The sequence below is a fragment of the Thamnophis sirtalis genome, unplaced genomic scaffold (genome assembly GCF_051295495.1).
Source record: "Thamnophis sirtalis isolate CommonGarterSnake01/CBP01778 unplaced genomic scaffold, rThaSir2_p1.2 scaffold_1, whole genome shotgun sequence".
Lineage (NCBI taxonomy): Eukaryota > Metazoa > Chordata > Lepidosauria > Squamata > Natricidae > Thamnophis > Thamnophis sirtalis.
In genome coordinates this window covers 143986226-143998851 of record NW_028261381.1, presented here as the reverse complement: position 1 = coordinate 143998851, position 12626 = coordinate 143986226, and the positions used below count along the sequence as shown (strand labels likewise).

Here is a 12626-nt window from a genome sequence, read left to right as displayed (position 1 = left end):
CAATCAGTTGCATAGTAATACAAGACATTACCATTCATTTGAACTGCAGAGAAAAATTGTTTGGCAGGATATGGAATGCTAAAACATCTACCTTCAGGGCTTTTAAAAAAAACCCAAGACAGTTTTGGAGTTCATTTGGAAAAGAACTTTGGGAATAAAATGGCCAAAAAGAACTGGAGAAGTATTGCCAAGGAATGATTAATATATCTCCTGTACTGATTTTTGCTCAGACAGACCAAAACAAACAAACAAACAAACGAACAAACAAAAACCCCTCCTCTATTTCTAAAGGTAGTTTTTAAATTTCATTTGAGGAGAATTTTCATCCTGTATGAATGAGTTATCTTTAATGTAGGTTGTAGGTGTTTGGGCTAGATATTACATTACATGTATATTACTTTAGCTCCTAGTACAAATAGCTTCTCAAATCAAAGAGAGTATTGGAGGAAATAAATAAAAGTTTGTATGCTGCTTTCTTAGAAATGTTGTGCCCTCATGATTGATTGATTAATGTAAGTTATAAGGCAAAAATGAGAGATTATGAACTTAGTGTAATGGCTCTAAACTTACCAAGCAATTACACTACACTTAAATTCTCTTATAATACATTCATTACAAAGCACAATCAAGTTTTTCTGATATCTGTGACAAGAGTTTTAATGCAGCATATAATAAGGGTAAATGGAAAAAATTGTTGCAATCAATGCAGATGTTTGTTTACTTATCTATTTAAGAAAATTGCAGCATTTTATTCTGGGAGCTTAGAACCTTCAAAGTTAATGTCAGCAATAGAAAGAATGGTTCTCTTGTTTTTCAAATGTATTGGAACTGCTTCTGCAAATTACTATTTCAACAAAACATTCTGCTTATCTGATTTCATAAAAAGCTTTGCAATATGATTTTTTACCTCTCTTCTGAGGAGTGCTGAAACACTGCACTGATGAGGACATGTAACCATTACAGAAGGACAGTCTGCATCTTCATGTTTCTAAGAAACAATAAGAAAAGTCATGTCATGTACTTGTACATTCATAATTATTTGTTTGGACAAAAAAATAAAATGGTGAAGAAGTTGTTTCTTAAAACAAATAACATGAATTTATAACCTGTCAATAGAATTTATTTGTAGGACTGAAACTTCTGCCTTTTAGAGAGGCACAAAATGTTTCTTCCTCCAGCTTCTCATTTCAAATGTTCCAAGTTTGAACAAAATGTACATTATCTTGAATTCCATTATCTGGAAATAAATGTGCACAAATGATCTTACCCTGACATAATTTTCTAATAATGCATTTTGCTTGTTAGTTGTGCAAGATGTATATGCATGTGTGTATGCAAATGTGATGATGTATGACATATATGTACATATCACTTTTTAATGTGTATGTGTATGTCTGTAGTTGTAAGAACAACACTTGATTATAGCAGTGTTTTATAGAACAATAATAAAGTGGATACTTTATAATAATCCATTAAGTACCCTACCCCTAACAACTATCTTACCATTTCTCCCTCTCTCCTATTCTCTCTCCCTTTCTCTACCACTGACCCCTCCCCTCTGTCCCTAGAAATGGTTCAATTCATCCTATATCAGATAGTTTTAAAACACTGGCTGATTTTTCCGCAACTGTGCATCCTTCCTATTTCTGCAGCACTGTGATAAAAAGAAGATAGCAATGCAGTCACAACCACTTCTTACTATTTCATTCAGAGCTTGAAACATTCCATATTTGGCTCCAACAAATACATGGACCCTTCAGCTGTTTCAAGTTCTTTTTCAATAGGATGTAAGCAGCACAGAATGTTTCAAACAGAGGTTTGTTTCAAGCAAAACACAACTGGGTTTATTTTTTGTATCTGAGAATTTGAGTACAAAATATAGACTTTAGAAGGCTACAGGCATGCATTTTGTCCCCTTAAATCCTGAAATCTGCAAAGAAATCGCTAAAGAAATAAGGTTTTAATATTGCTACTATGGTAATCAAAGTTACAACTAACAGATACAATCAGGTATCAGGTTGATAAAGATTGCCCTTCCCTATGTACAATTATGTGATATTGTTTTTAAATTATTATTTTTTAAATATCATAAACAGTGCCAAAAATACTAGTCAATTATTCATTGAATTGCAAATCCTCAAGGTAACTGATATTTCTTACTTTGCAGAACAAGTAGAGGCTACAAATTTCTGAATTATCAAAAGCAGAAAAATATCAAAGCTTATTTGTATAACTTTCATTCCATCCCCCAGTCCCATACAGCTTCCTTCCGCCTTCCCTCTTCATTTTTAAGCCCTCGAATTTATGACCATACGGAAAAAATCAATTGGTTTGCTCTATTGTATGAGAACTCCCTCTGATTTGGGGAAAAATGGTATACGTTTGTTATTTCCCCCAAACAAATATAGCCATTGAGTACTCCTTATTAGAATCAACAGAATGAAAGGTTTAAGAAATCTGAATTTCCAAATGTTCTAAATGAAGCTCAAATGCTGCAGCATCATTTCTTAGAGCATATGCTTCCCAGTTTGTAAACTGTTTAGAACAGGGGTCTCCAACCTTGGCTTCGCTGGCTGAGGAATTCTGGGAGTTGAAGTACACAAGTCTTAAAAGTTGCCAAAGTTGGAGACCCCTGGTTTAGGCAGCTTTCAAATTACAGCCTCTAGAGAGACAATTACTCTGGACCCCTATACTTAGAGAGATTGCTATCCAAATCATGGTTATCTATTTGAAATAATCATATCAAAAATATTCTTCCACTTTTCAATGAAGGCAATAAAAGTGACCTTAGGAGACTTCAGCCTTTTGGACTTTTTTCATTCAATCCCATTTACAAGCCTGCTAATTGTAATGAATCAGAAACAATGGAGAAAAAGTTCATTGTTATTATATTAAGAGAGTGCATATGACATTGAATGAACTGTCTGTCTTAACGGGTCCCAGGTTCTTCAAAAGACCCTGTTCACCATAGTTAGTTTCCTGGAAAGTTGTTCTGCTTTCTAAGAAGGCATACTTACTTGTATCATAATGATTGGTACTTGGCTTTTACAGTATTTACATGTTGTTTCCCGATAGTTACAGTTTTTTTCTATATGATCTGGTAAATCTTTTCTCAGTATTTTTTCTTTACAATCAGTACGAGGACATGGGAGTTCTTCAAAGAGACAGTCATTTCTTAGATGTGTCTGAAACCAACAAACACCAAGTCACCAATACACAAAAGATAATACATTCCGTTTATTTATCAATTTAAAGATAATAAATCCTATAAACTTTATTTAGTGATTGCAAGAAATTCAAAATATCTTTCCCCTTGTTTTTCTTTGGGCATAAAATATAAGTTAATATTATATTAACAGCTGAGAAATAAACACAAACGCCTGGTTGCCAATGAATTTGAGATTGCCACCCAGAAACATCTGAATCTTATTGCAGCAGCAGTGCTAAAATATGATACAGGTACTCCTTGACTTAACAACAGTTCATTTAGTGACCCAAGTTACAACAGCATTGAAAAAAGTGACTTATGACCATTTTTCACACTTACAATCGATGTAGCATCTCCATAGTCATATGATAAGAATTCAGATGCTTGACAACTGACTCATATTTATAACAGTTGCTATGTTCCATGGTCACGTGATCATCTTTTGCAACCTTCTGACAAGCAAAGTCAATGGGGAAGCCAAATTCACTTAACAACCTTACTAACTTCAAAACTGCAGTGACTCACTTAAATGTGACAAGAAAGGTTGTAAAAATGGGGTAAAATTCTCTTAACAACTGTCCCACTTAGCAACAGAAATGTTGTACTCAATTGTGGTCCTAAGTTCAGGACCACTGGCAAAACACTGACAGAAGTATACTACTAAAGTTTATTGGGGGTGGAGTACTTAAGAATTTAGTATCCAAAAATAGTGATTTTTCACTGTGTTTTTATATTTTTAGTTGACGTGTTGTCGCTAGTTTAACACTCCTGGTCAAGAGGCTTAACTTACTTCATACATTACAACTTTGATGTGGGTTTCTTTGTTAAAGCAATGTGTAACTTAGGTTCAATTAACACCACAAATCATATAATCACCATTCAATGATGAAAGGAGAGGGAGAGACAAAAACATATTGGAAGGTTTCTAGCTACTTACCAGCAACTGTCCCAAGGTCAATTGATCTCGACAACCTTTATTTTCATTTCTACAGAATATCTGAAGGGCTAGAAGCTCCCTTCGGCAGCAATTATCTTTAAATATCTAGAATTAACAGACATTTAATAGAGTTATAATTTTAGTGGTGATCTAAATGTTTATCACTTTGGCACTAACCCTCTTGATGCAAATAACTACATTCTGATAAATAAACTTCTCTTAGAGAATTAAAATATATAAACATAAATTCACATGAAATCTGACAAACTATTTTAGAACATTTTCTAAGAGTAAGAAATTTTGAAGGCAGTTGCTATACAGCCACAAACTGACAATACAAGAACTTCTCTTTTCTTTGCACAACAAGATATATTTTGTAAAATCTGAAAATGTTGAGCTATTTTTTGACTCAGTCCAAAATGTGAGAAAATGAACAAATACCCCATTTTAGCCATAGAAAATTGCAATTACATTTTTTCCACATTAAAGATTGGTTGCTACAGATACGTCTTTAAACAAAAAAATATGGAGTCCAAGGAAATTTTCAGTAACCTTTAGGACTTTCTGTGTACTTCCAACTTTTCTTAATACCAACTATAGTAGAAAACCATAATTCAATAGAAATTGGAAATACTACCTATCCTCTCCTACCTGCTTATGACCCTTCAAAGAGTCAGGTGACAAAAGTAACACATCTTTCAACTCTAGTCTTTTTGTGCTCATGCAAGGATTAACTGCCAGACCTTTAAGGCTTGGTGACCTGGTTTTTTTTGGGGGGGGGAGAAGAAAATTGGCCTACCACTTTTGCAAATCGAGCTGTGCGCATGTGTGCCAGCCCACTGATCATGCAAGAAGAGCTGCGTATATGCATGTGTGCCTGTTCCCAACAGGTCACTGCCCAGTAGTGGGCAACGGCCCAGGGGTTGTGGACCCCTGCCATATATTATTTATACAGCTGTAGACTGATTTTGAATTGTTCCAATAGTTCTCTAAGTTCATAGCTGTCACATATACAGCTGAAGCAAAGTATATTTCCCAGGACTGTCTACCCTCTTCTTATTGGAATACATATGGACACAAAATGTATAAAGTGAGTTTAGACTATATATAGAAAAGCAGACCTTATGTCAATGCTTACTGGTTTTAAAGTAGATTTTATGAGGCAATAAAAATATCTATAAAGAGTAATAAGGATCTGTCACAAGTGACTAAGGAGCAGAGAAATGAATAAGATAACAAGATTGTGCACTAAGCAATGTTCTGTATGATAAATGCTACACAACCAGCTCAATTTGAAGTCCAGATTAAAAAATATATATAAAGGAAGAGCTATAGCAGGTAAAATCAAAATTAATGTCATAGAAGAGCAGTTCAGGCACTAAAGTAGTACTACAACCTCTAAAGCACCCTATTATTTTGTTATATAGTAGCAGAACATTTGGACTTGTTTTTTCAACAAAGAAACATGAGCTAAATGGTATTAACTTTCAATTGCCAGAATCTGATTTGAACTCTTCTTTAAAATGAAAAATACACATTTTTTTTACTAGTGCAAAATTCAATTGGTCATGTCTGCTCAATGGAACTCCCAATCACCTTCTGAATATCAGCTGGAGGTTATCACAGGAAATATATAATATCTTTCTTTGTGTCTGTCAGTGAGTTTGGTTGGCCAATATTGCAAAGAGCAAACTGAACTCCAACCTAGTCTCCTCAAATGTTAAGGGTGCAAATGCCAGGATTCCCAAGGCTTCAGTTTCTGTGGAGTAGATACGCAGTACAACTAAAGGCACTAAATGGGCAAGGATACTGGACTGTATGCTTCCTCATTTTTAATTTTTCAGTATTTTCCCAGTCATGTGTGCATGCCATATACTCATAATGCAAAGCAGCTTCCTTGTGGAAGAGCAATCATATCTATTTTTGAAGGCCTTAGTGTTAAATGTTTTCCTCCTGCTGCCTCTGGGGATTGGACATTTATCTTTGGCTATCTGCATGCATGTACATTTATAAAGAACAGCTTCCCTTAATGGGTATTGTCAGAGGAAATGTTTGTATATGTAGTTATAGACAACTGAGCATCATTCAACATTATAAAAGATCTCAAAAAAGGGACTTCTGACCTGGATTTAAGTTCTAATTTCTGGCACTTACTTCCAGCTTCTGGCAAAAAAAAAAAAAGCCCCATTACGAACAATGGGTTTGCTTAATGCCCACCGCAGAAAAGGTTGGATGCGGATCCACATTATGTCCATCATGACTTAACAATGAAAATTGTGGGCTCAATTGTGATAATAAGTCGAAGACCACCTGTATTTGTTCAAAAAGAAGTCTGTTGCCAACCTTATTATTTATTTGTGTAATACATTATAAAAATAAAATGGCAAGTACTATTTACAACCCATTGAATAGGTGAAGCTTTAGAGAAAGCCACAGGGGGAAAACCCAGAATTTTTTTTTAAAAAAAGACCTGTTCATTCAATAACTGCATTCATAAAAACTCTGCAGCTAAGAAATGCAAAGATTCATTTACATACCACAAAGCCCTTTTCTAATGGATTTTCAAAATATAACCAAACCAAAGTATTGTTACACTAGTAATAGTAACAGCAGCAACGCAAAATGGCAAAATTATGGGGGAAATTTATACCTTATCCTTCACTATTGTTTCTTGACATGCTGTACATTTTGGACTTGTAGAACTAGAAGAGAAAAAATACCCTTGATTTTAGATAATATTTTTTATAGAGATATAATTACAGAGAGAGAGGGGGAGGGAGGGAGGGAGGGAAGGAGGGAGGGAGGGAGGGAGAGAGAGAGAGTGAAATCAGAAAATGGGAGAAATGATGTGGAGATGAGTGGATTAATATTAATGACATTCTGATGTATGTTGACAGAGAGACCAAGGAGATAGATACAAAGCAAAGAGAAACTAGACTGGAGCAATATTACTATTAATGTAAATTTTGATTTTTGCAATTCAGGATACGTTTTTATAAACACAACTGCTTCATTGTTCTTGTATGTCAACACATAAATCACAGGTTCTGTTTGTGACACTTATGGGAGCCCACAGACTTGGGTATACCTTTCTTGGCATTTGCCAAGGTATTTGTTCCACCAATTTTCTACATTCTTTACTATTAAAGTAAATAAATAGGAAGCAAAACATCAATCTCAAATACAATCTGTATTTGCAGCAATATCTTTGGGTCCCAGAGAGGTCTATTTTATTCTTGGAGATTAAAAATTTAGAGTAGTGTTTTAGCTGAAAAACATGCCATTGGTCTGGAAAGAGAGAGAATTAAGCTGAGGTGGTAGTTATCAGTAGAAGAGATTAGAAGAAGTGAGAAGGAAACAACTTTACTAGTTTGCCTTCTGCTACATAGATTTTTTTAATGATTGTCATGTGTATTTTTTAAATTTTTGCATGGTGTGTGGACAACCAAGTATTTGCGATGGCATTTGTTTAAAATAGAGCAATAATTGTTATAATACCACACTGAATTGTTTGTCCAGCATTTGAATAACAGCTACCATCTTTACAGTCCTTGACCATTTTTAGTCCATTTGAAACCTTATATTTTAAAAGCAACAGTTCTGCACTGGCTGTATTTTTTTCCTTTATTGTTTGTTCCTCGGGTACAAGCACAATGCTATAAACTACATTCTGCAGCAGACCAAATAGCAGAAAGGTCGCATCGTTTTCTAGTCCGTGCTGAATCTACTTGAGCGTCTTGTTTGTTCTCTTGAACTGCTATGTCGTAGAGATTACTGAGCAGTAATCGTCACTGAGAAATCATTGGTAGTTCTTGTATTTGTATCCTCAAATGACCCAAAGAAGTACTAAAGCTTCACAGCTTTATCACTGAATGCTAACATGAACGCCAGAAATGGGAAGGAAAAACTATTATGAAAATCATCATTATGGCACATCTGTCATTTATTTTAGTAGTTGCAAAAAGGAAAAAAAAATACAATCATCGAAAATAATATTTTGAAATCCATTGTTCAGGAAGGCCACTGCATGTAAAGCAACAATGCCAGGACGATGCTAGGTACTAAAATGCCTTCTGTTCTTTTCAGATTTTATATATTTAAATTTACATTCATTTATTATTTTCTGACAGAAAATATTTTGGTAATATACTAATGCTAAACATTTTATATCAGAAAACGATCAGCTAGAAAGCTGTAATACAAAATCACTTTTATAAGGAAAATCGGGAAGATACATTTCTGATATCTGTATATTTAAGGATGGATCAAGGACGACAAAATATCTAAAATCTGTGCAGTGAACCTAATGGCAGAAATTTGTAATTAGGACCTACCAAGAACAATAACTGAACCCGAGCTACTGTAAAAGCCTTCAATTTCTTTTTTTTCCTATACATCTGTAAAAGTCACATTGATGTTTTCTGTCCATTCAGTAATTACAGATGTTTCGATTTTTCAGTCTCAGTGCAATATTTCAAATTCCTGTAAGCTTTGTATCAACCATCACCATCACACACATGCAATTTAAAATTAAATTATTCCTTGGATATTTCATTGCTATCCTACTTTTGGGTTGGGGGAAAGAGTTCAAATGTTCTTCTGCAGATAACACTCTTTCAATATTGTATTATAGATGTAAATAATCAGAATGGTCAATGCAATTCTAATCATCTCCTAATTCATGGAAGAGCAGTGGCAATACATATGCTTTTTCTAAGGTGCTCTGGAAGCAACAGGAATTAGAAATGTTTTGAAGTGTTGCATAACATTAGAGCAATGTTTCTCATCCTTGGCAAATACAAAATATATGGACTTCTACTTCCAGAATTCCCCAGCTACTTATGGGAAATTCTGAGAATTAAAACTATATATCTTAAAAGTTGTCATGATTGAGAACCTCTGCATTAGAGGGAAAGATCTACAGTGACCTTATTAATTAATATTAAATATGAGTAATGGATCGCTCAATACAAACCTAACCTATGTTTACTTCGAATTGTGTCTCAGACTTTCTGCAAGTACTTAATGCATACATTATTATTATTTAATGTGTCAGTTGAAAGAAAGAATTGAGATACAGGTTTAAAATCTTAAATTTCATTTTTTTTTCAAACCAGTTCATATATATATATAAAGAATGACTAACCTGAACAGAGAACTCATGCAGGTCTCACAATAGCGATGCCCACATTCTGTCTGTCTTGGATTGCACAAAATGAGATGACATTTTTCACATTTGTATTTGTCTTCCACTGCATTCACAAATTTTTCTTTGTAACCACCTTGTTCTGGTACATAAATGGATGGCATAGGGTGGCGATCAGGATTTGCCTTCTGCTGTTTTGTTTCCACTAAAACTGGAGGGTCTGCTTTCTTGCTTCCATCCATGTTGGAATTAATAAATACTATAAAGAAAACATATGTATGCTCAATAATTAAACATATTAAGAGTAACATAAAGGATAATCTTTTATGTATACAATTCATATGAAAATGAACGCACAGATAAAGCTTGCATTTGCTTGAAATCATACTACTCCCTCCCATGGGCCAATCCATGGATAAGGCTTAATCCTCAATGATTCATAATCAAGTAACCACCTATCACCTCAAACTTAATATTTTTCATTCATACCAACCTGTTGAAATATAATTTCTAGTAGACATAGTGAATACCAATATTTTTTCAGCTTGTTCATCCTTACGGTTCCTAAGTATTAGGGTCATTAATAGTCACAGAGAGGAGCAATGCTGTCACTAATCCTGCATATCTGCACTAAGAATAAATCAATGAAGTTAAGGAACTGGAACATTTTAGCTCTCAGTGAACTATGTGTGACATGGTTACCTCTTGTTTATATTTGTGCAAAAGCTTAATTCTTTCCTTTTGTCCTATTTCTGCACTTCATCAACTCAAAATACCTTACTCCTGGATCAAGATTAGCCAGCTCCTGAAAGGCAACATAGTGGTATTTCTTATAACTGGCAGGTAAAGAGCATGTATTACATCTGCTGCCATCTCATCCTTCTCAACAGCATTAGGTAAACTTTCCCAATTGTACTTTAAGTCACATTTCAAGGTGAGAAGATAGACACAACAAATATATCTCTTATAGCTCTATGAGTTCACGTTTCTTGATTTGTATTGTCTTTCTTGAAATTCACATGAATTATTCCTGCCACTAATTTTAGAATGATTCATCTACTCTCTCTCTTTTTAACTAATTCCAACGTTTCAAATAAAGTTGCAGTTGCAAACATATTCCACAAAATCAGAGTTTACATTAGTGGTATTTAATTCTTCCAGTAGATTTATGTCATCTTAATAAAAGCAAAAGGGGAAACTAATGTATCCAGAGTTTTCCTTCTGACATGTCATATGTCTTATTTTGTACTACAACCATAAGTACATGAAAAACATTTGCTACATCAAAAACATGCACAATAGTTCTCAATTCTGTAAAACTAGCTGTACTGATGCTTTCTGCTCAATTGTTTTCTGATACTTGGCAAATCTATGGACCAACTCTCTCCACATTTTCAAATCTTGAATGGCTTCTTTCAATTGTTTTGTGCTCTGGTATCAGCTTTGATGGTGTCTAGCCATGTTTTTGGCAGCTTCTTTTCTTTTACCACTGACCATTCTGAGCATAACTGCCTTTTCCAGTGAATTGCATCATGGCAAAAATAAGTAAGATGGAATTTTGTGATTTTGCCTTCCAGTGAGATATTTGATTTTATACACTCCTGTACTTGCTTGTTTGTCACCTTTCTGTACAAGGAATGTACAGGAACTGCTCCAACATTATAGCTTGACCGAGTCGAATTTCCTCCTATCTAGTTTTTCCATGGTCCAACTTTCACAACAATAAGTAGTAATGGAGCACACAATAGTGCATATTAATTTGCATTTATTTGCCAGCCTGATGTCCTTGCTTTTCCATACTCAATTTAAATTCATCAATGTTGGGTGACACATGTGATTATATACTTTATTTTTGGACTTCATTCCCTACTTTGATCAATTAATGATCCTAGGAAAGTGAATTCTTGCATACGTTCAATTTTTTCACTATTGATTGTTATTTACACATTTCTAGTTTTTGTAGTGGTCATGAGTTTAGTCTTTTATATGTTCAGGAAGATCATAAGATCATCAGCAAATATCTTGCTTTCTTCTTTAATCTTTTTGATCAAATTTTCCAGTCTTTTTTTGGTTTCTGAGGATATGATTATATTTAGCATATTAAAGATTGTTGATGTTCCTTCCTCCAATCTTTACTCATTTTTTTGATTCTTCAAGTTCCAGCTTTATCATGATCATTTTGACATACGGGTTGAATAAAAAAGGTGAAAAAATGCAACCTTGAAGCACTTCTTCCTCTTTCTTCAATCAGTCTGTGTGTGTCCATATGATGTTCATACAATGACTTCCTGATTTGTGTTCAGCAACTGCACCAACTTGGTCAGATTGATCGTACCGCAGGTCTTCTAGGGCTCTCCACAGCTTGTCATGATCAACACAATCAAAGGTTTTCTTTTAGTCAATAAAGCAGATGTAAAATGTTCTTTTGATATTCTTAAGATTTTTCCATGCTCTAGCATAATTTGCTATATTGATCCTGAAACCAGTTTGAGCTTCAGTAATTCTCTTTAGGTTTAGGTTTAGCTTTAGTTTTATTTATATGCCGCCCTATTCCCGAGGGGACTCAGGACGGCGCACAAACCCAAAGGGGAAAGGGAAACACAACAAAACGACAAATACAGGCATTTTAAAAAAACGACCAACAGCCACACAAATCGAGAGGGGAAGGGAACTCATCAACCCCAGGCCTGCTGACACAGCCAGGTTTTAACGGCTTTTCGGAAGGCCTGGAAAGAGGTGAGGGTCCGATTCTCTGCGGGGAGTTCGTTCCAAATGGCCGGAGCTGCCACAGAGAAGGCCCTCCCCCGGGTCGTAGCCAGATGACATTGGCTAGTAGACGGAACCCGGAGGAGGCCAGCCCTGTGTGATCTAATGGGTCTTTGGGAGGTAATTGGCAGCAGGCGGTCTCTCAAGTACCCAGGTCCAATACCATGAAGGGCTTTATAAGTGACGACTAGCACCTTGAAGCGTATCCGGAGACCAATCGGTAGCCAGTGCAGCTCGCGGAGGATAGGTGTAACATGGGTGTACCGAGGTGCACCCACAATCGCTCGCGCGGCTGCATTCTGGATGAGCTGAAGTCTCCGAATACTCTTCAAGGGCTGCCCCATGTAGAACGCATTGCAGTAGTCCAGTCTTGATGCTCAGATACTACCGTATTTTTCAGAGTGTAAGATGCACCTTTTTCTCCCCCAAGAGGGTGAAAATTTGGGTGTGTCTTATACACTGAATGTAGCCCCACCCATCCATCTCCTGCAACTCTTGTCTTCTGCCTCCCAGCAATTTACCTCTTTGCAGAAAACAGGGGCTTGTGGAGGCTTCAATAAGCTATAGCA

The 12626-nt window shown here is 35.4% G+C and overlaps 1 protein-coding gene across 3 annotated transcripts in view; it reads right to left on the bottom strand.

Moving 5' to 3' along the window:
* The window catches only part of TRAF3 (TNF receptor associated factor 3), a 78206-nt gene that overhangs the window by 13917 nt on the left and 51663 nt on the right, over window positions 1-12626 (bottom strand). For all 3 annotated transcript variants that reach the window (XM_014055054.2, XM_087726697.1, XM_087726706.1), the window contains exons 4-8: window positions 9292-9550; window positions 6796-6847; window positions 4146-4250; window positions 3018-3185; window positions 908-988 (exon numbers count right to left, since the gene is read on the bottom strand). In XM_014055054.2, the coding sequence (XP_013910529.1) occupies window positions 908-988; window positions 3018-3185; window positions 4146-4250; window positions 6796-6847; window positions 9292-9533 (648 nt within the window). In that variant the 5' untranslated portion in view covers window positions 9534-9550. The remainder of the gene's footprint in view (window positions 1-907; window positions 989-3017; window positions 3186-4145; window positions 4251-6795; window positions 6848-9291; window positions 9551-12626) is intronic.